The 24,118-nt window shown below is 46.1% G+C and overlaps 2 protein-coding genes and 3 long non-coding RNA genes across 6 annotated transcripts in view; 2 read left to right on the top strand and 3 right to left on the bottom strand.

Moving 5' to 3' along the window:
• Nucleotides 1–4,304, top strand: part of DNMT3B (DNA methyltransferase 3 beta) — a 50,748-nt gene extending 46,444 nt beyond the window's left edge. The window contains exon 21 of the mRNA XM_081011136.1: nucleotides 1,177–4,304. Coding sequence (XP_080867262.1) covers nucleotides 1,177–1,318 — 142 coding nt within the window. The 3' untranslated portion in view covers nucleotides 1,319–4,304. The remainder of the gene's footprint in view (nucleotides 1–1,176) is intronic.
• On the bottom strand, nucleotides 4,246–7,785 carry LOC308480261. Its single transcript, XR_013987965.1, has 2 exons — nucleotides 7,637–7,785; nucleotides 4,246–4,677 (listed from the first exon to the last, which is right to left on the bottom strand). It is a non-coding gene; the product is annotated as an uncharacterized lncRNA (long non-coding RNA).
• On the top strand, nucleotides 7,760–22,514 carry MAPRE1 (microtubule associated protein RP/EB family member 1). 2 transcript variants are annotated; one of them, XM_081011578.1, is made up of 7 exons: nucleotides 7,760–7,894; nucleotides 10,342–10,465; nucleotides 13,874–14,019; nucleotides 16,295–16,502; nucleotides 17,396–17,514; nucleotides 18,422–18,574; nucleotides 19,536–22,514. In XM_081011578.1, exons 2-7 carry the CDS (start codon nucleotides 10,345–10,347, stop codon nucleotides 19,590–19,592), a joined length of 804 nt encoding a protein of 267 aa, XP_080867704.1. In that variant the 5' UTR covers nucleotides 7,760–7,894; nucleotides 10,342–10,344; the 3' UTR covers nucleotides 19,593–22,514. The 2 variants fall into 2 exon arrangements, with proteins under 2 accessions (XP_080867704.1, XP_080867705.1); XM_081011579.1 differs by having other exon boundaries at nucleotides 7,890–8,026.
• On the bottom strand, nucleotides 14,172–16,288 carry LOC308480327. The gene is made up of 2 exons (XR_013988044.1): nucleotides 14,780–16,288; nucleotides 14,172–14,412 (listed from the first exon to the last, which is right to left on the bottom strand). It is a non-coding gene; the product is annotated as an uncharacterized lncRNA (long non-coding RNA).
• On the bottom strand, nucleotides 22,311–24,116 carry LOC308480286. The gene is made up of 2 exons (XR_013987995.1): nucleotides 23,977–24,116; nucleotides 22,311–23,435 (listed from the first exon to the last, which is right to left on the bottom strand). It is a non-coding gene; the product is annotated as an uncharacterized lncRNA (long non-coding RNA).
• Nucleotides 24,117–24,118: the final 2 nt, after the last annotated feature.

Here is a 24,118-nt window from a genome sequence, read left to right as displayed (position 1 = left end):
AATAATAATAATAAAATTTTTTTTTATTTATATCCCGCCCTCCCCAGCCGAAGCCGGGCTCAGGGCAGCTAACAACAATCAAATAATCAAACAATCAAATAATCCAACATTCTAAAAACATTTCATTATAAAAATTAATTAAAATCAAATTAATGGCATAATAGAATAGAATAGAAAAGTTTTCAGCAATTCAAGGCTCTGGTTTCCCCTCTAATGGCTTTAATGGCTTGAGACCACAGTACATTTCCTCATGTGAACCTGCCCAGACCCTGGAATCATCACCATACGCGGAGACCCTTCTCTGCACGTCACATCCAAAGGGCGTTGAGGAGAAATTGGGCCTTCTCCGCCATTGCTCCCTGCCTGTGGAGCGCTCTCTTTGGGGAGGCCCTCTTGCAGGGCCAGCCCATCCAAGAGACAAGATGTGGCAACCGCCTTGGGCGGCACTATCCATGGGGCAGCAATTCCGGCCTCCAAGGACTGTGTTGCATGCTGCTACCACCACAGCAGCACTTGCGGCACAATCCTTGGAGGCAGGATCTGACCCGTAGCACCTGGAAAGTGACATCTTGGTGAATATTAGGAGGCTCTACCAGTTTCCTCCCACCATTCTTCCCAGTGTAAATCTTTATTCCCGTCTTGTTGCAGGTGTACATCTTTGCACGCCTCTTCTTCCCTCATGGGGCTGGTGGATGCCATTTTGCGGTGCCAAAGTGTCTTGGGCCAGCCCTGCTATCTGGGCACCACCCTCAACGACGTTTCTGCAATAGGCAGAGACGTCTTGTTTCCCCGGCATACGATAGTCTTGTTGCTAGGTTTCATATTGCTTATGTAATTTTATTATAGTTTACAGTGTACAGTGGTACCTCAGGTTAAGAACTTAATTTGTTCCGGAGGTCCGTTCTTAACCTGAAACTGTTCTTAACCTGAAGCACCACTTTAGCTAATGGGGCCTCCCGCTGCCGCCGCGCCGCTGCTGCACGATTTCTGTTCTTATCCTGAAGCAACGTTCTTAACCCGAGGTACTATTTCTGGGTTAGTGTAGTCTGTAACCTGAAGTGTATGTAACCTGAAGCATATGTAACCCGAGGTTCCACTGTACGTTGCTTTGAGGCTTCCTTTTGTTAAGGCAAATCAGAGAAACTAAACTAACCACTCTCTTTGCTGCTACCACAGGATCTTTGGCTTCCCCCACCATTACACCGACTTGTCCAACATGGGGCGTGGAACTCGCCAGAAGCTGCTTGGCAGGGCATGGAGTGTCCCGGTCATCCGCCACCTGTTTGCTCCACTCAAGGATTATTTTGCCTGCGACTAGGGAGCAGGTGGGGTGCCCAGGTCTCCTTGGAGCAAGCAGCCTTGGGAGAGCAGGGCGGGAAGGAGCTTGAAACGATACCCTCCTGCAGGTGCGACCCACAGCACAGCATCTCCCCTTCGCCACCATCTGCAAGCGCCACCATGGAGACTGGAAGGATGGGAATGTTCCTTTCCATCAATACTGACATTTCTAAAAGGTCAAAAGACCTCTGTTTACTCACCGTGCAAAACACTGTTGTGTCCATGGAGGGACACGACTGCAGCATTAGCCAAGCATTTCCCCCCTAAGATCAATGTCAGTCGCTGCCCGACTGAGAGGCAGTTTTCTGACGGGCTGTACGAAAACCCCACAAACTTGAAAAATAACTTTTAAAAGGATGAGCGACAGAATCTCTCCAGGGACAATCATGAAGAAACCAAAATTGCAGCAACAATCCTGCCTTGCTGCTTTTTGTACACTGGAACAATCAGGATAAGACGAGGAGACTCTTCTCCTTTTTATCCTTCTTTTTAAACTTCTAAAATATATATAAATATATAGAACAAAACTTTTTTTAAAAAGCAAGACACTTGGCTGCTGCTTTTTTCAGCGTTATGTGTGAATGGTGGAAATTCCTCAAGAGGAATTTAGCTGAAACACAAGTGTGGGATAATTATTGTAGCTAGAGGAAAAGAAAACCAAACAACCAACTCTGCCAAATGCATCCAGGTATACTTTTAAACTACTAATCTATCTTTAAAAAATATGCTGTTAACATACAGTCCGCCTGGATTTTTCTTGCACAGACCCATTGAAGTGACCCAGAGCCCCTTGCAAGAGCCCCTCTGAGCTTCTCCACAAATTCTTGTTTCACCTGAGGGGCAGAGAAGATCTCTTGGCCTTTGGGGTTGAGCAAAGGGGAATAAGAGCGTCACATTTGGCCCCCACCCTCCAAAAAATTCTACAAATGCCTATGCTGCTGTGGACTCAAAACCTGTAGGACACGTTGATCTTTGTTTGCAATGTCCCCAACAGGACTTCATGCCGAGGGACATCAGGTCCGAAACTTATTGATGCTGCTATTTTCCTCATGAATGTTAGCTTTGTTCCCCCACCCCTCCGTTGGCATTACCTTGTACCACTGGCTTTGTTATGGAAAGGAAATGACATCCGTCTGCCGGGGCAACTTGTTTTTGTAGATTGTCTCTCTTTCCACCCATCAGGGCACTGCCATGTGCTAAGAAGCAGCATTTGATACAGTGGATACGATGCAACTCAATGGGTTCTTTCCCATGGAGGATGGAGCTGGAGAGATCCTTTCACATGCCTCCTGGTTCTGTGCCACTTGCCAAAGAAAGGAGACCTTTTTCGGATCAGGCAGCTGTGGGGACGTGCTTTTCTAGCCCACAACTCCTAGAGCAGTCTTCCCTAACCTGGTGGCTTCTTCGTTGGGGAAGACTGCTATGGAGGTTGCCATAGCACTTGACTTGATGTCAAGCAGAATGGGTAGCAGGTTGGCCAAGAATCATTCAGGGGGAAAAGGAAGCTCCACTGATAGGAATGAGAGCAAGCAGAAGGGCACGACTGTGGGCACACACTCCTCGCATTCGTTCCATTGGCTTGTGAGCAGGAGACCTTCTTAGTGGACATGTTGCAGATTGTTCAAGATTGTTCCCCACACGCCATCAGTATTTTAAGGTCCAGGTCCAAGCTGGAAAACAAGCCAAAAACCTGTTGCTCGGGGAACATACTAAGTATGGCAGAGATGCCCTCCTCTGCTTCCCAGCATAGCTGCAGCAATGTCAGCTTTGCCCAGATTTATCTCCAGCAGGCATTGCATCAAATTGGGCTGTTGGCTGGAAGTTCTCTTTCACTGCCTCGGTCCTTCAGGAAGGAACAGCTCAGGGAAGCCAATTCAAACCAGAGAAGGAAGCTTTCCTCCTCCTTCTCTACTTTTTGCTTGACCCAGGTATCATCTCTCTCATCTGTGCCACCGCTGAAGAAACTGCCAACACTGGAGTAGTGAATTGGTCCTACACTAAGCTGGAGCCTCTACTTTCTGCTTGAGAATGAACGCCAGTAATCTTGAGCAGAGATGCCTCGGAAGACACATTACAGGAGGGGGTACCAGGTCTGGCTTATTTGGAATACCTGGACTTGAAACCATGACCCTCCCATGTGCTGGAATTCCACTGATTTTCCTGCCACATGAATGGATCTTAAGATAAACAAGTAGCAAGTGAGCCACTGATCAGAAAGTACATGGGTTCCTCTGACCCCAAGCTTTGTCCATGAAAACCAAACAGCTGGAATGGAAATGGAAATGTACGTAACTCAAGAAAGGGAGTTAACCATATGTGCCTTCTTGTCCTTTATTTTCTTTTATTATTTTGTTTTCCAGACCACAATAGCAGATCTGCCGTTTCAACAAGTTTAGGCTTCTTTGCTAAAAACAGTAAGACTTGAAAGACTTGTCAGAGGAGGACAAGTTGTAGGAAGCAAGGTAGAAAAAGAAACTGAGGCGACTGTCTACTTGTGAAACTTGCACAAAAAGCAGCAATAACTATGATGTCTGTTGCTGGGCAAAATCCACTATTTTACTGCATTTTTGCCTCTTTTTAAAGATGCATTTCAGGCATGTTCTTGTGACAATGTTTTATAAGGTTTTCCTGTCTCTCGTTGGTGCTATATTTTTAGAATTTTTGATGCCAAAACTGTTTTTTTATACTATCGTTTTTATAAAAACATATGACAAACTTGTTTTTCTCTTTTTGTTTGTTTCTATTGTTTTCATTTTTATGAGCTTTGTGAAGTGGAAGCTCAGTACCAAAGTGAACATCTGAGCCTTTGCAAGGGGGAAATTGGGTGCTGTTGTGTTTTTCTGTGTTTGTGTGTTTTTTTTTTTGTTTTTTTTTTACTGGAAATGAAAACAATTGGTTACTAAAGAGTTTACCTCGAACATTTTCCATTGTTTAATTAAAGTCAGTGTTCTATAACTGAGCACCCACTTGTTCGTTCTCTCTTTATTTAATGATGTGTCTTACTTCTCACCCTGGAGGAGTGGGGGGCTGGGGGGATATTGGGAATGCACACAAGTTTGCATCTTTGTTGGCAATAGGATTAAAGTTGGTCCAGCCACAAGAGTTTGGCATTCCATGAGAATGTTGAAAAGAAGGGAAATGAACTGCAGATCCGGTCTCTGTTATTTCATGCTAAGGACCATATTGCCTGGAGAAATCTGTAGGATGCAGGAGGGATGTTGCTGGGAATCGGAGGTGGGGAGAGTTCTGTCATGCTGGTGGGCTTCCCATAGCCGAATTCAGTTTCTTGAATTGCTCTCAAATCCAGCCATGACTGTATCGCAGGTGCAGTTGCCCCATCTGTAAAATGAAACCAAGAGCAAGTTGTCAAAAGTAAGATTGCAAAGCACCCTGCTCATTTTCAAAAATACGACTGAATGATTAGTAACAAAGATTGGCACAATATAATAACGCTTAATGTTAATACAGTCATACCTCGAGTTGAATGTACTTCGGGATGAGCGCATTCAATTTGCGCTCCGCGGCAACCCGGAAGTAACGGAGCACGGTACTTCCGGGTTTTGCCGCAGGCGCTCAAAATGATGTCACGTGCATGCGCGGAAGCGGCGAAACAGGGCACGCGCAGATGCGTCGTCGCGTCTTGCGTTCCATTCAGGATGTGAACGGGGCTCCGGAACGAATCCCGTTTGCATCCCGAGGTACCACTCTACCACATTTTCAGGTGATCAAACGGCTTAGTGTTCCCTGTTTAGTTGCAATCTCCACAACACTCCTAAAAAGCAGTTTACAGCACTTTAAAAGACTTAAACACACAGTTGTTCTGGCATAAGCTTCCATGAATTCAAAATTCACTTATTAGCTGGTGGGTAAGGAGAAGCCTTACGATTTCCTTATTCTTCTGTAACATATAAGAGCTTGATATATAACTCAGTAGAAAAGGGTCTGAGCAAACACACTGGATGTGCTGGTGGGAAGTCAATGCGTGAAACGATGTAACTATTTAACAAAACTTATACAAAATTCACTTCTTAGCTGGCAGGTAAGAAGAAGCATTAAAATTTCCTTAAGTTTGTATGCACGTGGCATCAATCCACGGTACTGTGTGCCATCCTTAGCCAATCTGGTGACATGGTTTTGCTCCATATATTTCCATTGGAGAAATGTTGGAGGGAATGGAGTTATCAATCTGACCCCTGAGCCAAGGAGACAAGTAACCATGCAACCTTGAGGAGACCAACAGCTATCCTGCCTTCCATCTGATTTTTAATGTTTAATGGGTGGCATATGAATAATAATTTATGATGATGGTGATGGAATGTTGTTTAGTCGTTTAGTCGTGTCTGCTTCTTCGTGACCCCCTGGACCAGAGCACTCCTGTCTTCCACGGCCTCCCGCAGTTTAGTCAAACTCATGCTGGTAGCTTCGAGAACACTGTCCCACCATCTAGTCCTGTGTCATCCCCTTCTCCTTGTGCCCTCCATCTTTCCCAACATCAGGGTCTTTTCCAGGGAGTCTTCTCTTCTCATGAGGTGGCCAAAGTATTGGAGCCTCAGCTTCAGGATCTGTCCTTCCAGTGAGCACTCAGGGCTGATTTCCTTAAGAATGGATGCGTTTGATCTTCTTGCAGTCCATGGGACTCTCAAGAGTCTCCTCCAGCACCAGAATTCAAAAGCATCCACTCTTCGGCGATCAGCCTTCTTTATGGTCCAGCTCTCACTTCCATACATCACTACTGGGAAAACCATAGCTTTAACTATACGGACCTTTGTTGGCAAGGTGATGTCTCTGCTTTTTAAGATGCTGTCTAGGTTTGTCATCGCTTTTCTCCCAAGAAGCAGGCGTCTTTTAATTTCGTGACTGCTGTCACCAACTGCAGTGATCATGGAGCCCAAGAAAGTAAAATCTCTCACTGCCTCCATTTCTTCCCCTTCTATTTGCCAGGAGGTGATGGGCCCAATGGCCATGATCTTCGTTTTTCTGATGTTGAGCTTCAGACCATATTTTGCGCTCTCCTCTTTCACCCTCATTAAAAGGTTCTTTAATTCCTCTTCACTTTCTGCCATCAAGGTTGTATCATCTGCATATCTGAGGTTGTTGATATTTCTTCTGGCAATCTTAATTCCGGCTTGGGATTCATCCAGCCCAGCCTTTCGCTTGATGAATTCTGCATATAAGTTAAATAAGCAGGGAGACAATATACAGCCTTGCCGTACTCCTTTCCCAATTTTGAACCAATCAGTTGTTCCATATCCAGTTCTAACTGTAGCTTCTTGTCCCACATAGAGATTTCTCAGGAGACAGATGAGGTGATCAGGCACTCCCATTTCTTTAAGAACTTGCCATAGTTTGCTGTGGTTGACACAGTCAAAGGCTTTTGCATACTCAATGCAGCAGACGTAGATGTCTTTCTGGAACTCTCTAGCTTTCTCCATAATCCAGCGCATGTTTGCAATTTGGTCTCTGGTTCCTCTGCCTCTTCTAAATCCAGCTTGCACTTCTCCATTGGAGAAATGCTGGAGGGAATGGAGTTATCTGACCCCTGAGCCAAGGAGACAACCATGCAACCTTGAGGAGATCAACAGCTATCCTGCCTTCCATCTGATTTTTAATGTTTAATTGGTGGCATATAAATAACAATTTTTTATTATGATGATGGAATAGGACGTCCCTATTTCCATCGGAGAAATGGTGGCAGCGGATGCTCAAAGGCCCGAAGCGGGGTGGTGGTATGTATGGTTTCCATAGAGATGAATCGGACTACACTACCCAGCATCCCTCGGGAACTACTTCCGGCCGCCGGCGCGTCATCACCCCACGTGCAACATGGGGTCGCTTTCCCCAGATGGACTACATTACCCAGCATGCACGGCAGGAAAGACGGACTCGCGTAACCGAGAAATGCGTGCGCCCCTCGGGGCACGCTGGGAAATGTAGTCCCTGCTGCGTGAGGGGGCGCGGTTAAGAGTCGACGGCTGGGGAAGCCGCGGGCGCTTTCTTGAAGCGCCTCTCCGGACGCGCAAGCAGGGAGCGTTCACACGCGCAGGCCTGACGTCTCCCTGACACGCGTTACAAAAACCAGCCGTCATAAAGTCTCTGAAGAGAGTTGGGTACAAAGGGGGCGTGGCCCTCTGAGGGAAACAGCAAATCTTAGATTTATAGAATCTAAGGGATCCCGAGGGTCATCTAGTCCAACCCCCTGTAACGCAGGAATTTTGAGCCGAACGCGGGACTCGAACCTACGACCCTGAAGCTTGTTGCTTTGTGAAAGGAGGCGGGGTCGTTACGCGCTTTTCCTCACCGCCGCGCCAATTGGCCAATTCGCTCTGTCTTTCAAGCCGGGAGGCGGGCAAGAAACGCCGTCTCCCAGCAACGGAGGGCGGGCGCGGAAACCGACCCCGCCCCTTCCCCTCGGGAAGCCCCTCCCCGCGGCCGTACGCGCCTCTCCTTCCTCTTTCCTCCGCTCTCCCCCGAAGTGACGTCAGCCCGCCGGCGTAGCCGCGTGACGCTATATCCCGGGCGAGGCGGGCGGGGCCGGTTTGAACGGCGAGCGACTGAGGTAACGGGCTCTGAGGGCGCGGCGGCGAAGGAGACGGAGACCCCTCCGTCCGTCCGTCCTTCCGTGGGTGGCGGCTGAGGAGAAAGGGAGGGCGGCGGCGGCCGGCTGGGCTGGGCCTGGCCAGGCGGCGAGGCGAGTCTGAGGCGGGCCGGGCCCCGCCCTCCTGGCTCCGGCCGCGAGCGAAAGGCCGCGTCTCGCGCGGGGTGGGGGTGGGGGGAACCGAACCTTCCGCGTGCTATTTGCATATGCAGATGAGTGCGGTTTTTATGCAAATGGGGCAGCGCCTCTTTTCAGTCTCGCTTCTGCGCGGAAGAGGCGCCCGCCTGCCGGTGGGTGGCTGGGTGGGACCCCCGGAATGGGACCCGCCCCGGGGACCGGGCCAGGCGGGCGGCTGACTTGGGGGCGGCCTCGCTCCGCCGGCGTGTTTCCCCCCGGGGGGCTTGGGCTCGCCGGCTCCCATCGCCACGATGATGAGGGGGCAGGTGTAGGTCCTGGCCCGTCTAGAGGACCTCTGGGTTCCCCGCACTTGAGAGGATAGGTCGGTTGCGGAAATGTCGGGGACCCCCCTGGCAAGGAACGGGGGGCACTTGCCCAGCAAAGCCCCCCGGTAGCCCTCCTTGCAAGGGTCCCCCCCCCGTCCCGCTCGCCCTCTCCTTCAGCCTTGGCCTAGTTTGCTCCTCCAAGCTTCTCTCTCTGCTCCTGAGAAGAGCACATAGCTACTGATTTTTGGCCCCCGTTCAAGGCTTGTTCCCTCCCACTCATGGGGAACTCGAGTTTCACGGGCAATTCGCATGCCTGGGAGGGGGCTGGGGGTGTCGGGCCACTTCCCCTGTGAGAAGGGAAAGGGAACTGTAGCACAGGCGCGCCTGCAGGGACTCCCGGAGGTGTTTCTGGAAAACTTCCCCCTCCAGGATGCCTCCTGAAGCAGCAATGCCACATTTTTTATCTGGAAAGCAGAGCTCGCCCAAGCCTGTGTGGAACACGATCCTTAGGTTGGGGGTGCTCTCCTGTTCATAAAATAGATACGCATCTGTAGCAAGACTGATGCTTCCATGTACAGTCATACCTCATGTTACGTTTGCTTCCTGTTACGTTCTTTCAGGTTACAACCCGCGGCGACCCGGAAGTACCAGAAAGGGTTACTTCCGGGTTTCGCCACTCGCGCATGCGCAGACGCACAAAGTGATGTCACAGGCATGCGCAGAAGCGGCGAATCGCAACCTGCGCATGCGCAGATGTGCCGCTGCAGGTTGCGCTCGCTCTTTTCGTGTTGCAAATGGGCCTCCGGAACGGATCCCGTTTGCAACCAGAGGGACCATTGTAATCCCTTGCCATTGTAGTCAATGCAGCCTCATTATATGGCCTGCTAAACCAAAGTGACTGGCTAGGCCCTTAGAGTTCATTGCCAGTACAGTGGTACCTTGGGTTACATACGCTTCAGGTTACAGACTCCGCTAACCCAGAAATAGTACCTCGGGTTAAGACCTTTGCTTCAGGATGAGAACAGAAATCATTCTCTGGCGGCAGCGGGAGATCCCATTAGCTAAAGTGGTGCTTCAGGTTAAGAACAGTTTCAGGTTAAGAACAGACCTCCGGAACGAATTAAGTACCGGTACTTAACCTGAGGTTCCACTGTATTAGGAGGATGTCTGCTTTGCTATGTGTTTCTGAACCAGACTGTGTTTGTTTTATTTTGACCACACAAGTTAAATTTCATTAGTGTAAAAGCACCTTGCCATTTAATTTTGGGTGAAATGGGAACAAACAGTTCATGCCCTCTCTTGAAACAGCTGCTTCAGACTTCATATTGGGCATAAAAATGCACCAATGCGCTGCATTTTGCCATCTCCTCCTCTTCCTCCAGTGTTCAGAATCTACCACTAAACTTTCCTGTGACATGTATTTGCCTAAAATGAAGCACCTCATCTTCCTTGAAGACCCAGTGCATCCGTTCAGCCTTTCCTAATCTCTTTCTGCCTCTTCATTTACTTATTTATTCATCTCTGAGTTCTTCTTAAATCTCATCTCTACTCTTTTATCTATTTTGTGGAAAGAGAATAAGCATTATTGGTAAAAGAGAATGTTTCTGAGCCAGTTGTTAAATTGAATGGGTTACAGTACTCTTCCCTGCAGTGGATCGTTATGCCTATTGCAGTATATTTCCTGGTACAATAAAGTAAGTTTACTTGATGTGCCTGAGTGTGAGTACAGCATTTGCATCCAGCTATGTATAAATATAGTCTCATCACATTACTCAGACAGTAGATTTCTGATAAATAACCAGACTGTCTCCAGTAAACGTTTTACTAAGGAGATGGCCTATATCCAACAGATGTGACTGTGCTCTTGATGTCTGGAAAAGGCTTCCTTGGAGCATGCGATGTGCAGGTGCTGGTTCACTAGCCTGTGTATAAACGAAATCCCTTCTTGGTTATTTCCCCTTGCAGAAAATGGCCGTTAATGTGTATTCCACTTCGGTGACAAGCGATAACTTGAGTCGACATGACATGCTCGCCTGGATCAATGAGTCCTTACAATTGAACTTGACAAAGATAGAGCAGCTTTGCTCAGGTAAGAAAAGTGCTGAGAGCGGAGGAACTTGCTGCTTGAGGTTTCCAAAGCATTACTATTTTCCTTTGAAAAATCAGTGGTGGGTGCTAGAAGGCTGTCTTGATAGGTTTTTGCTTTGCTTGCCTTGTCTTAATTGCTTCTCATATTGAGTTCAGAATAAATTTCCACAGCCAAGTGAGTACAAATGTTTTTGTGCCTTTCTGTGTAGGGTGTGGCATGCTTGTTTGAACCATCTGCTTTTAATATGTATGCATTTCTACAGGTACATTCAGCTTCTTATCCCTTGCTTGTGGCATGGAAGGGTTTTTGTGGTAGATGCTATATAGCCTTCCAGGTGTTGCTGAACTACAACTCTCTTCAAGCCTAGCAAGCGTGGTCAGTGGCTGGGAATGATGGGAGATGTACTTTCAGTAGTATCTGGAAGCCCAAAGGTTCCTCATACCTGTCAGTCGTGCCTTGACTTTCAGCATTGTCTGCACCTTAGTTTCCAAATGTGTAACGTCTTTACTGCAAAAGTGATGCATCATTTCCTGAACAGAAGCAGGAGCCCAAGATCTACGGGGCTTTAAGGCACAAACCAGGCAGAGTAGAGACCTTGGTATCCTGCTTAGCCTGATTTCTGTGCTTAGCCTGATTTGGTGCTGAGTCTACTCTTTAAGTGTGTGCCTTAAAGACATGACGTGTGTGCCTTGAACCTGCATAACTAAAGAGCAAAGCCATGGCCTTGTAGATTGTGCAGGCATAAAGCACCTTTTACTGCAAAGTAAAGCCCTTTACTCTGCAATGCCAGCTGAGAGGAGGCAAGGGCTTATGCCTTGATATTGCGGGCAGGCAGGAAATGGCCATTTACTTTGCAGTAAAGTGCCGCTTCCTGCCTGTCGGGTCACTAGGGCAGTGCATTCTCTATATATTACAGGGTGAAAAATTTCTAAACCTTTATCATGTTCTGGAGTTCATGCCAGTAAGAGACAAAATATTTATATATCATCCATCTCTAGCAGAGATGTAGCCAGTGGAACAATCTGAATCCATCTGGGCTCCACACCTGAATTCCAATGTGGGCCACCTCTGTTTAAGGGAATTTCTAAGCTTTGCAGAAGATAAAACTAGGTTCTGTTTTTGCAAATCCTATATTAATCCCTATGGAAGGTTGCCTGGTGTTAGCAATGCTTGCACAAGACCTCTGTACTGTGGATAAACCTCAAAGGAGATGAATCCATAGCGATGGTAGCAGAGCTTCTGTGTTGCAAAGCTGTAATGCTGCTTGTTTGTTTTGTTTTTGTTTTTAATGTTAAACTGAGTTTGTGGACTTGTAATGTACAGTACAAATAGGAAAAGCAAAGGGAGAATGAGGCATATCTTAGTGCAGACACAGTAATTGTTGAAGATCTAGGAGGGCTTTCAAGTCACATCTGAATTAGGAACTACACAGTGCAGGCAGTGATGGTCATTGTGAAAAATTGATTGATGGAAAAGGAGGGTGTAAAGAATGAGATAAGTGAATACATGGCCGGGCAAATGTACTGAGAGGGTTAATAATACATAACATTTATTACCTGCAATGGGGAGCAGTGCTGCCCTCATCCATGGCTACATGTGTGCTGTTGAGGGGGTACTGATGATGAGCTCAGAGTGAAGAAGAATTGGCACTAAGATAAAAATTCTGCTTTGACAAAGTGGAAAAATAAAGTGTTGTGTTAATTTTGGAGTAGTCACCTTGATGGCTGCCACAGAACAGAAGTGATTGAGGAAGCAATAGGATCAAGATGTAAGGAAATGGGAACTGAGGAATTCTCATTCTTGAAGGTTAACAGTCATTGAGTAATCACAATAAAATCTTCTAGATTCATCAGGGTGATCGGAAACACCTTTGTTATGCTTGAGGAGAACTAGACTTTGAGAGATGTTGTCCTTAATGGTTATTTGCAGACTGCTTTAACTACCATTCTCCTGTACTGTCTGAAGCAAACTGGTCAGTCACAGTAATTTCCTCATTGTACCACCTGTGGAGCTTTGTTAACACAACAAAAAAATGCAGCAAGTGAAGTGATTTTTCAGAAGCCATTTTTCAGATTTTTCAGAAGTAAGTGTAACATAACAGTCATGCATAACAATTACCTTATGTTGTGATTCCATTGAATTTGTTTTCAACTCCTGAAGTATTTTGCTTTTGGGGAAGGCTGACATCCTTATGAGAATGTGGAAGGGCAGCTATGCTTTGTCTATCATTTTATCTGTGCACAACTTGGAGAATTCTTTTTCATTCAAGCCGCTTATAAATTTCCTTGTGTAGGTAATATTCCATGTGGAATGTGCCCACTGTGTTTAGGTACAGGGAATGTTACAGTCCGGGATGCTAAAGTTCCATACTACCTTCCTGCAGAAGATGTCTGCTTTTTCTATTGTGGTATCTGTTCTCTTAGAATCTGTGACTGACTTTGATCATGGGCTTGATTTAAGTGTTAAGGTGTTGGGAGAAGTGGAAATGTTGGCGCCTGCATATTCCACAGTAACAGGTTCTCAGCAATGAGGTAGCTGTTCAGTAGCAATATTGCAGGCTTATAGCACCGCCTTTACTTAGCATGTGTTGAAGAAGGGCTGTTGCTTGGACATGTCCCAGTTTGTGGGGAGCAGCTGAATGCCAATGATAATAGGGCAGGGGCCAGCAAACTTTTTCAGCAGGGGCTGGTCCACTGACCTTCAGACCTTGTGGGGGGCTGGACTATATTTTGGGGGGAAAATGAACAAATTCCTATGCCCCACAAATAACCCAGAGATGCATTTTAAATAAAAGCACACATTCTACTCATGTAAAAACACGCTGATTCCCAGACCGTCCGCAGGCCGGATTTAGAAGGTGATTGGGCTGGATCTGGCCCCTGGGCCTTAGTTTGCCTACCCATGTAATAGGGTATATCTATCCCTGAACGAAGGGTGGTTGTCTTATTGTGGCAGTAGCATGGGTTGAGGAAAGGCACCTCTTGCTAAAGCAAGCAAAGAGACAAATTTATTGTCACAGCTTGGAAGTGTTTGTCCATAATGCCATGCAGTGTGTTGACTAGTGACTTACCAGTGGTCTGGTTTTGCTAACCAGGAACTGTAAAGGCGGTAGAACTCATGATCTCCCCTGTCTTATTTGTTGAATTGAGTGGGAGATGGAAGAATGGATTTTCTTGCAAAACTTAAAACTTTGTTAGTGACTGCTCTAAGGGTTTGCCATCCCAGAGACAGCTGTAGTGGATGTCTGGTCATACTGCACTCCCACAGGCTTGTTGAAATGTGGTTGCAGGAGGGCAATTGCTACTATTGTGAATATGCTAGCATTTCTATTACTTCTTGTCTTCGTCACATTCCACTTGCTCGAGTTCAATTTTTCACAAGTGTGCCTGTTTTTATTTATCCTTTCAGGTGCTGCTTATTGTCAGTTTATGGATATGCTGTTCCCTGGTTCTGTAACACTGAAGAAAGTAAAATTCCAGGCAAAGTTGGAACACGAATACATCCAAAACTACAAGGTCCTACAAGCAGGTTTTAAACGAATGGGTGTTGACAAAGTAAGCTCTTTTGTCTTGGAATGCACTTGCTTTGAATCACCTTTATGGAAAAATGCAGTTTTCAGGATGATGGCTTAAAATATTCCGTTTCTTTTACAGTCTTGGTGTTGCTTTTGTCCTAAATTGCTGATCTTTTCTACTTATTCTTGGTAGCTGCCACTCATCAGGCAGTGTTTACTTGCTCAGTTTCTCATTAAAGTTGATAAATCAGGGGTTCTGTCGCCTAACAGTATTGGTCAGCCTAAACTAGGTGCATTTCTTCAGATAATGCTGAATGCCATCTGCATTTAACTAACCATATCTTGGTCTCAGTTGCAGTTCTTGTCTTTTAAAGCTGTTTCCTGATTTGTACAGAAAAGATCTATAAATACAATAGTTGCTGTTGAATTAAAACTATAAGAGCACTGAAATAATGGAAAATTCCAAGAAGCAGCAGAATTACATTTCCCTGGTCTACTATGCATGGACTAATAATTCATAGTCTTCTATAGAAGGGCAGAACATCCAAACTCTCCCTTTTTGCAACTTGTCAGACAAGTGCAAAAACACTAGTCAGCCTACAACAGCAAAACTGCCTCCGCTTGTCTTGAAGGTGTCCTTGTCATAGTGTAGATTTAAGCGAAAGATCCCCGTATGACTTGCCTGGAAGCGGTTGCTTTCCCTCAGTGGGAACCAGCCTTTGAGGCTACTTGCATGAAGCGAACATGCATGCAAGAGAGGGGGAAGGTGGTGGAGGGAAAGGAGGCTCTTTGGCTTCTGCCTATTTTTTGGTTGTGAAATATGCTTCCCTCCACCAACCCAGCACACACACGGCTTCCAAAACTGTGTAAGAACAGATGCATTTTGATGCCCCACAGGAGGAAATCGGTGGGAGAAAAGAGCACTTTGTAGCAGAGAAATGTCGGGGGGGGGGGAGCACCTTCCTCTAAGCTGCTTTTCCTTAGGGGAAAAAAAATTAGCTGTTGAGCTTTCGTTAGGGCATGTGTGATATGCCAAGTAGGCCCCTTTTGTACCGATGAAAATAGCAATGGAAGACTGCTCGCTTCCCCATGAGGGCTGTGGATAGTTTGCACCATCTCGGCCCACCCTGACTCAGCCCACTACCAAAGGCTAAATGGTTCCATTTTCTAAAGGTTTCTGGCACTTTTCCTTTTGTATCAGTTATGCAGAACATGAAAGGCTGTGCGCCAACCAACTCTGAAATGATTTGTGGCCTCAGGAGAAAATTCCAAATCCCCGTTCCTACCTCACTCTGTAAAAATCTGTGTTAACATTGTACTGTGCTTTTCCAGACATACACATAAACTATACCAGTATACATGCGGAAAAGTAACTATGGGGGACCTCTGGCCCACAGGCCTAATTAGACCCACCAGGCCATTTGGGGCCAGCCTTGCCCACCTGTCCGCTTTGTGATGTCGTATGGTGATTGAATTTTGTGCTTTACCCTGATGTGCTGCTTTCAGCCGCAGTTGGATTCCCTTGGGGCTTAACAGGGAAGAGGTGCAGAGACTTCTGTGGTGGGGAAAGAATAAGAGGTGGAGGAGAGTGCAGAGAGACTGTGGCCGATGGTGGTGGAGAGCAAGGCAGATTGAGTTTAATCATAATTTAAAATTGCGTTACAATGGAACCTCGGGTTGCGAACATGATCCGTGCGGGAGGCACGTTTGCAAACCGCAGTGCCATGTCTGTGCACACGCGGGTTGCTATTTGGCACAAAGCGCGATTGCCGAAACCCAGAAGTAACCTGTTCTGGTACTTCCGGGTTCGGCGCAGTGCACAACCCAAAAACGCATAACCTGAAGCATCTGTAACCCGAGGTACCACTATTTTAAATTATCACTTTAAAATTACCAATTGCACCTGACTTTAAAGCAGAAAAATGGCAGAATAGCATATTCAAACATGTACAGTGTGTATTGAAGACTGCAGGTAAGAGGCTGACAGGGCCAGAAGAACATCAGACACAATTGTTGCATCACAATTTTTAAACTCTGAATGGGAGAGAATATTATAAAAACCGGCTTTCCTTGTTGTAACATTATTTTGATATCATTCCCGTGCTTGCTTCCTTATTGGCGTTCTGCATGCACTCCAGAGTTTGTTGGAATATGACCTCTGTGCAGAAAACCTTGGGCCTACCTATTCACCCCTGGCTCAAGTTTCTGGAGGAATCTCTTGAACGGGAGCCGGCAAGTTCTGTCCACTCATCTCAGAAACATCTTGAGTGTTTTGTTTTTCTCATTGGACTAAATATACTCCTCTCTTCCCTCAGATAATTCCTGTGGACAAATTAGTGAAAGGAAAATTCCAGGATAATTTTGAATTTGTTCAGTGGTTCAAAAAATTCTTTGATGCAAACTACGATGGGAAAGACTATGACCCCGTGGCAGCTCGGCAAGGCCAGGAGACGGCACCAGCCCCTGCTCTTGTCGTACCCCTGCTCAACAAACCCAAAAAGAATCTTAGCTCTACTGGCACAGGTAAGGCAAGCTCTTGACAAATCTGTCTGACCAGGCCAGCTTCGTGGTTCAGGGCTCTCATAATCGGATGCCTTCGCGTTGTGTATGGGTGAGGGGCTTGCGGGATCCAGATTCTTTGGCTGCTTTTGCCCAGAGGCTGCTAGCAAGGAACCTGAGGATTGGGTGGCAGCCTGGAGAGGAAGTCTCTGTTGGAGGCAGAGACTCACTGTTGTGTGCTCTGTCTCCTCATGCCTCTTGTGCCAGTATGAATACATAGCATGAGCATCCACGTGCCATCCAGGTTCATATCTGGAGTTATGCTTAGCACTGAGAGGTGGTGCAAGGTTGTGCTTGTGTGAAGATGTGTTCACACTCTGGCACTTGCACAGCCCTTTTAATGTATGCCTGCGAGTCACTGTTGAAATCCAGGCTGTTGTTGAAACTTGTCGCTTCCTATATTTCACAAGGGTGTGCCAGTCTCCAGTCAGGAAACAAACACCCTTTGCTTGAGACTGCCCTTTAATCCTGCTCCTCCCCAGCAGGAAGGGGATTGCCTTGTGTCTTACCTGTGACCAGGTGCTCCTAATCTGGTGGTATACTGTGTAATTCAGTTCAGCATATAACAGCTAGAAATGCTTTCCTTTTGTAGATCACAGTTTTGTGGGAACTCAAGAACTGAAGGCAGCAAGAGTAGAGCGCCCTGCTTCCTTACAGAAAGCGGTTGTAAAGCCTGTGTTCGGTACTTAGCACTTCACAGGGAGGTGGCATTCTTTGAGGCTATAGGGTTAAGGTGCTTTCCTGCACACCGGATGGTACACTTTGGGTGCTGTCTCACTTTAGTTGGCCAATATGTGGAGCACAGGTGTGTGGAATGGGCATTTTGGAACTGCAGCTAATACCCTTCTGTGTTGCAGCTCCAGCGAGGCCCATGGTTGCACAGAGAACAACAGTGGCTAATAAAACTGGACCTGCGATGGTTAAAAAGGCTCCTGGAGGAATTGGGGAAGAAGAATCGGCTGAACTGATCCAGCAGGTGGGCTTCCAGCAAGTAGGCTGCACCGATCAGCAGAGGCTCACGGCATGGGTGGTCTTGACTCTCAAATGCACTGCAGTGTATTATCACAAAGTAACATGATTGTGGGAGAGATACTTTGGAGTTTTCTGTGCTGATCACGTCTTTGTAATGGAGATGTGAACAGTATTGTTAGACATCGGGCCAGATTCAGCTAAGTGGTTGTGCTCTTAGAAGCCAGCACAAGTACTGCTAGTGCAACAGTAGTCCCCTTTGCCTCCACCCCCATGCGCTCCCCAAATCTTGGGAGGATCAGGAAACAACCCCCCCCCCCCCCCAGAATAGCATATGGGGGGAGAAGTAAGATTGTTCTACCTGACAAGCAAAAATGCCTTAGCGTGACATTGAATTCCACCCATAATCTACATTCATGAGCTATAGACTCCAAATGTGTAGCGGAAGAGAGTTGTTGGCAGTGGTTATGTTGCTCAAATTGGTCTTGGTAAGTAGAACCACATGATATGGTGACTGCCCTGGCTGCCTTACAGATGTTGCTTTGGGACTGGACCTTGGTGAAGTTGTTTCCACGCCATTCTTACCACAAGAGCTGTGCTGAAAACTGCTGCTTAAACTGCCCACCCATTACACTGCACACCATTGGTTCATCTAACTTAAGAGGAGTACAGTGTTGCTTAAAACCTCAAAACATACAAAGTTGTCTCTTAGTTACCCACCCACAAAAACCGCTTGCATTTCATTGGTAGAGCAACATTGCAATGCAATCCTATTCACATCTACTTGGTAACAAGCCCTATTGAGTTTAATGAGACTTAGGATTGCAGCCTTAAATGTGCAAGCCCTCCCCTTTGTTCCTTCTTGGGCACAAGCATTTTCTCTGTAAGAAGCACTGTGAATTGTTCTCTGGCAGATCAATGTATTAAAGATGACTGTGGAAGATTTGGAGAAGGAAAGAGACTTCTACTTTGGAAAACTGAGGAACATTGAGCTGATCTGTCAGGAGAATGAAGGAGAGAGTGACCCTGTTCTTCAAAGGATTGTGGAGATTCTTTATGCCACGGATGTAAGTATCTGGTGAATGCTTTCCCCAATTTCTGGCTTAGACATTCCAGATCATGCCTATGCTTGCTCCTGCAGCAGCGTTTGGGACACAGTTTAGTTAGGAAGATCCCTCCTGTGCAAACCCCACTGAGAAGTTCAGCTCCTCAACCACTCAGAAGTATTCTTGTACAGTTTTCACTGGTTTCAGTGGGGGTTATTTAACTATTATTTTAAAATAATAATATACCACTTTCCATTTGAAAACCACAAAGTGGTATACAGCACAGTACAAAAATTACAAGACCAACACCTAAACAATAACCATGTAGATACTAAAACCCAAACAAACAGACGTGTTAATTGTTAGCAGAGACTTGGGAATAAATGAATTTTCAGCAGGTGCTAAAATACTATTCATATGAGCGCCCAGCATAATTCAGAAAGGAGGTGGTTCCGTGGAGCGGGCGCCACAACAGAAAAGGTGTCCTTCTCACCCACTTTACAAAAAAGGCAAAGTGGCAAATGCAAAATGCGCAGATTTTGCAGGGAAGCTTATGTGAGTCTCTTGTTGTGTAGAACCAAAAGCCGGCCACTCATTAAGGATTCACTGTGTTGTCAGTTTGCAGTACAATGGTATACACATCTGCCCAGGCTAGGCTCTGTTTTAGGGTTGGCACTGGGGAAAAATAGGACTCTTGTGCCATTAGCAACTGCGTGGCAGGCAGAAATTCAGTAGGTTACACCTCTTTGAGTATGCAGTTTTGAGGAAAGACCTACCAGCACAGTACTCGTCTCTAATTTTATGTTGCACCATGGCAGCCATTTTGTGACTGGTGCCCACAGTGCACTTAAAAAATCTCAGTGTGCCCACTGGTTTAGAAAGGTTGGCAACCCCTGTTCTAAGGGAAGGTGGCATCCTGCCTTTGCCCCCTGTTCCTTGTTGATTAATGCAGTGGTCTCTGCATCTCTGTTTTCCCTTTCAGGAAGGTTTTGTCATACCAGATGAAGGAGCGCCACCAGAGGAGCAAGAGGAGTATTAGTGGTCCACCGACTGTACCAGCAGAGCAGCAATAGCAGAATTCAGAAATCAGCTTTCCCCAATCATGTGCTTAAAATACTCCATTTTATTCTTTTCATAAGTAAAAAGTACCTCTTGAAGTGCACTTTGCGTAAGTTTTAATACTTCCCCCCCTCCAATGGGTTTAATTTGAGAGCTCTTTTCTCACTTTTGTAGCAGAGCAGTATTAACATCTAGTTGGTGTAATTTGGAAGCAAGGGGTTGAATATTTGGAGTTTGCAGAGTTGCTTGGTTGCTGGTAAGGCACTGATTTGTGGAGAGTTTGCTATACTGTTTTTCTTTTCTTTTTGTGGGCTGTGGGGAGTATGTAGTGGAGCAATTTCAGGATTGACTTTTTCGCAGGAAGGTTGAGCAAATATGAAATGTGTTCTGCAATTAAAGAGATGCCTTAAGGGGGCTTAAAATGTGCTTCCAGATGCCAAATTGAAGTAATGTGATGAGAGATTTTGTGTGTTCTATATTAGGGTTTGAGCATCTGGCTTTCTTGTTTTGGAAGGACTTGCTTGGCGCCTCAAGTCAGTAAGGGCTCTGTAAGGGGTAATTAGAACAGCCCAATATCTATTCAGAGCTGCCCTCCTGATCACTGACTGTCGTAAGGGGGAAAGACTTTACTGTATGTAGCCTGTTGCAAGACTAGAATGCGTAAGATACGGATGTGCTTGAAGGCCTCTCGGTTTTGCTGTACTGTGGCCAATGGCATGTGGTGTCTTCCAAACCAAAAAGGCTATCCCTTTTGAAACTCTTCACCTAATTCGCAGCCTGCATCCAGCCCCCTCCCTCACCCACCACCTGCTTTTGTGTCTCTGGTCCATTGAATTTTGTGGGTCCTATTCCTCTCTGCGCCCCCTTCCTCCTCCTCCTCTTCCAAGCCTGCTGACTAAACTGTATTGATTTGGGTAGTTTTGTTTTGCAGTGCTGCACTGAGGCCAGTCTTGATCTCCAGACTGTCTCTCTGTTTGTGTGTGTCCTCCTTGAGTTAGCCTCCCAACGTTTAAGCCTTTGCCAGTGCTCCTGGCAAAGAACACTGATTGGTGTGCATTAAATAGGAAATCCAATATTGCAGAAAATACAGCGCTCAGATGAGTCTCGATTACAGTATTTCATGCTTGACCCTGTCCCTCTTACGTGGAGCAAATCCCGCCCACCTACCCCCCCCCCGGTCGATTGCTGCTCTTTGGGGAGGGCCCTCTTGAGATCTTGCCCACAGCCACAGCTAAGACTGAGCCTCTGGGCTTGGTGTGCTCTTGTTCATTTGCTTCCAGTGGTTATGTGTTCTAAATGTGTGTAGAAAGCAAAGCATTTTATGGTAACTGTTGTGTAGTGCATGAATCCCTATGGAAATTCAGAGGAAGACCCAAATTCATCAAATGCCAAAAAAAGCAAGCCATTATTTAAAACATCAGAGGTGCTATTTCTCTTGTGGCCTTCTAGATACTTTGTGCCCTAAACCATATTCCACCCAGACTCCTCTTGACAGGGTTTTTTCTACTTTTAAACAGTTTCTAAATAAAGTTCTGTTATTTCAAGAATGCAACTGTCTGCTGGAGTGTCATGTTCTTGTGGGTCTGGTTCTGTTCTGGGCCCCCAAAGATCCCAGTTTCTTTGCTTGGAAGTTGCCCAGCATCAGATTGCTACTAAGGGCACCACACTGCAACCCTGTGGACACAATTTGTACCAATTTTGTGAAAGAACGTCTTGAGGATGAGCTTCAGCGTGTTCCTCCCGATATCCCTTGCTAGCAATAGGGTTGTTCAACAAAAGTTGCTGTGACTCTGTGTGCTTGCTCTGTGGCGGCTTGCTGCCCACAAAACACCGGGTTACCTTATTACTCATGTAGATAGTTCTGTCTGTGTGTTGTCAGTGTCTTTGACAAGCAGCCTCATGTAGAGGCAGTTGCTTGCTGTGATGTCTTATCACATGTTAAACTTTTTGAGTGCCTGCACAGATGGGCAATGGAGGCTGCTTGTTCCACGAGACAACTCTTCATTTATAACTGCCCAAGATACCTTCTCTGGTTCTGAAGACTACTATAAGAGTAACAGCTCTTTGCAAATGATACGTAGCAATCCACTGAAGTTAGCTGGGGTTTTTAAAAATGACACACCAAATCTTTTTGCTGTTTGGCTGCCTGCACACGTGAAGGAAAATGTATTGTCTGCAAGGTATTGATGCTCTGATAGTAGGAGGCTCCGCCTAGTTCATACCTATCTCACAAGGACAACATCATTATTTTGGCTGTGTTTGTGCCACAGGGTTGTCTTTGCTGAAGGGGGGTGGAGGGAGAGAGGCAGGTGGGTCAGTTTACCTGGTGAACTGTGACAATCTCAGCTGCTGTCCTAGAGGTGACGCCTTTATGGCATCGTACAGTTGATGTTTGCTGTGTCTTCACCAGAATAAGATAGCTAATCTGGCGTGTAGCAGCTTCACGTGTAGAACTCCCACTTTTTGGCCAGAGAAGTGTTGAGATTTTAATGAGTTGCGTGTAATATGTAAGAAGTCTTCATTGTGTCATCTGGACCAAGACCTGCCACAACCTCTCCTCCCAAAATGATAGTAAATCTGCTCTTCTGGTACAGTACCTGATGCAAAGTCCTCTCCTGCTGAAAGGATCCTTTCATTTGGGGAAAAATAAAAATGCAAGCAAGCCTGCCTTAATCTTGGCCTTTTTTGAAGACACGTGGAAGGCAGACTAAATAGAACAACCAAAAACTAAGACATGGACCTGTCTGTACCCCACAGCGTACGTCTGGTCTTGCAAGTGGGCTTGCAGGATATCTTTTCTTAACTCTTGTTGTTCAGTCTTGTCAACCTTCTTACTTGCAATGACAATTCTTACTGTAACTGTTCCAAGACTAAAATAAAACTACAAGCATTTCAATTAAAATATTGTCTTCACAGAATCGTGATTTCTCTGGCTGGGTAAAGATTTGTTTGAAACTTGCAGTGTTCAAAGCAGTTTACAGATCGTGGCCCATACAACACTGAAGTAGGTTGTAAATGTTTCCACTCCAGGAATGGAGAGAATTTGGCCACGAGATGCCCATCCTGTTCCCAGTGGCAGAAAGCTAACAGCCAGGTCATGGCCCTTCCTAATGCCAGAGACTTGAGAATTGGCTCAAAGGGACTCACTTGCTACCATGATACCCAGTGATTAAATGTAATCTCCCTAAACTAACGGGGTTAGCCAGTTCCCTTTTCCCAGCTTTCAAATGGACACAGTACTATTGAATTGGAACACACTTTCTTGAGAATAAGCCTCCTAGACCACAGTGGAACATGCATAGCCTTTTTTTTCTTAAAGCTTGCTATTCTCCTCCCACTTGTTTTGGCTATCTAGGATTGACACACCTCCATTTAAGAGAGTGAAATGAAGGCACTACATAAAAATGCAGTGCTTTTAGAATTGAAGCCCAGTGCTGGAGAAAAGACCATGCAATAATAGCCTCTGGGAATGTGACATGCCTCATTTTTTTGGGCTGCACCCCACCCTTCTCCTGTTGTGGCTGTGATAGTATTCAAGCCAAGGCAGCCTTCAGAGGTAAACACAATGTGGTACAGGGATGCCCTCACCTAGAGTACAGGACATCATGAAGTTGCCCCACGAGCATCTCAATCTGTCCTGCACATCCTGGGGGGAACAGAATGCACTTATAGAATCCTACCTATTTCGAAAGGACAGAACTTTCCCTTCTCAGATGTACACTCAATAGTTGGGCTCCATGGTCAACATCTGGACAAGCAACGTTCAAGTTTAGCTAATGTGGTTTGCAGTCATCCAGGGCAAAGTTCTTCCAGTTGTGATATCCTAAATGAACGCAAAGAAAAAGGGACCTGCAGTTTGGGAAGTAGGTTTTGGTTGTCCCCGTCTACGGGACGTCCACATTGCCCTGCCTAGTGTGGCAAAGCCGTTTAAAGACTGGAAGAATTCATGGGGACACAAAGTCAATGTGGTACAGCACTTGAGTGTTTGACTAGAACCTGGGATAACAGGGGTGGTTGGTAGTCAACTAAGTTTTACTCAGGGTAGACCCAAAGAAATTAACGAAACCCACAAAGTTGGGTCTATTAATTTCAATAGGTCTATACTGAGCAGAAATTGAATATCACTAGCAACTGGTATTTGACAGTGGAGGTTAGAGCAAAGCCATTCTGCCTAGTAGTTGATAGCTACTGGAATATTTTTTGCTTTCAGGTTAAGCCCTGCTAAGGCATCTAACACACACACACACCAACGTCCCCCAAACCCATCACAACATGGAACCACAATCTATACTAAAATATCTGACCAATACTCTGACTGTGGTTCCTCTTCTTTCTGTGTCCCTTTTATAATTTGCAAATAACACATTTTTGTGCCCCACCTCTGATTTCACCTGCTTTCCTTTGTCGTCTGGTTTTACTGAGTGCTCCGGAAGATCATTTCCAACTGGGCTGCTGCATCTCTGCCCCTCTCCCTATGCACGCCCATATGCCCCAAATATCACCTCC

This window comes from Podarcis pityusensis, assembly GCF_964106645.2.
Source record: "Podarcis pityusensis genome assembly, chromosome: 6".
Lineage (NCBI taxonomy): Eukaryota > Metazoa > Chordata > Lepidosauria > Squamata > Lacertidae > Podarcis > Podarcis pityusensis.
The sequence above is the reverse complement of the archived record's forward strand: the minus strand, read 5'-3'. Positions and strand labels throughout refer to the sequence as shown.

What these genes read in the sequence shown, in the direction of transcription:
- MAPRE1 (XM_081011578.1), top strand. Translation starts at nt 10,345, where the DNA reads ATGGCCGTTAATGTGTATTCCACTTCGGTGACAAGCGATAACTTGAGT. An exon ending in GATAGAGCAGCTTTGCTCAG is followed by an intron (nt 10,466 to 13,873) that starts GTAAGAAAAGTG and finishes TTATCCTTTCAG; the next exon opens with GTGCTGCTTATTGTCAGTTT. An exon ending in TCTTAGCTCTACTGGCACAG is followed by an intron (nt 16,503 to 17,395) that starts GTAAGGCAAGCT and finishes TCTGTGTTGCAG; the next exon opens with CTCCAGCGAGGCCCATGGTT.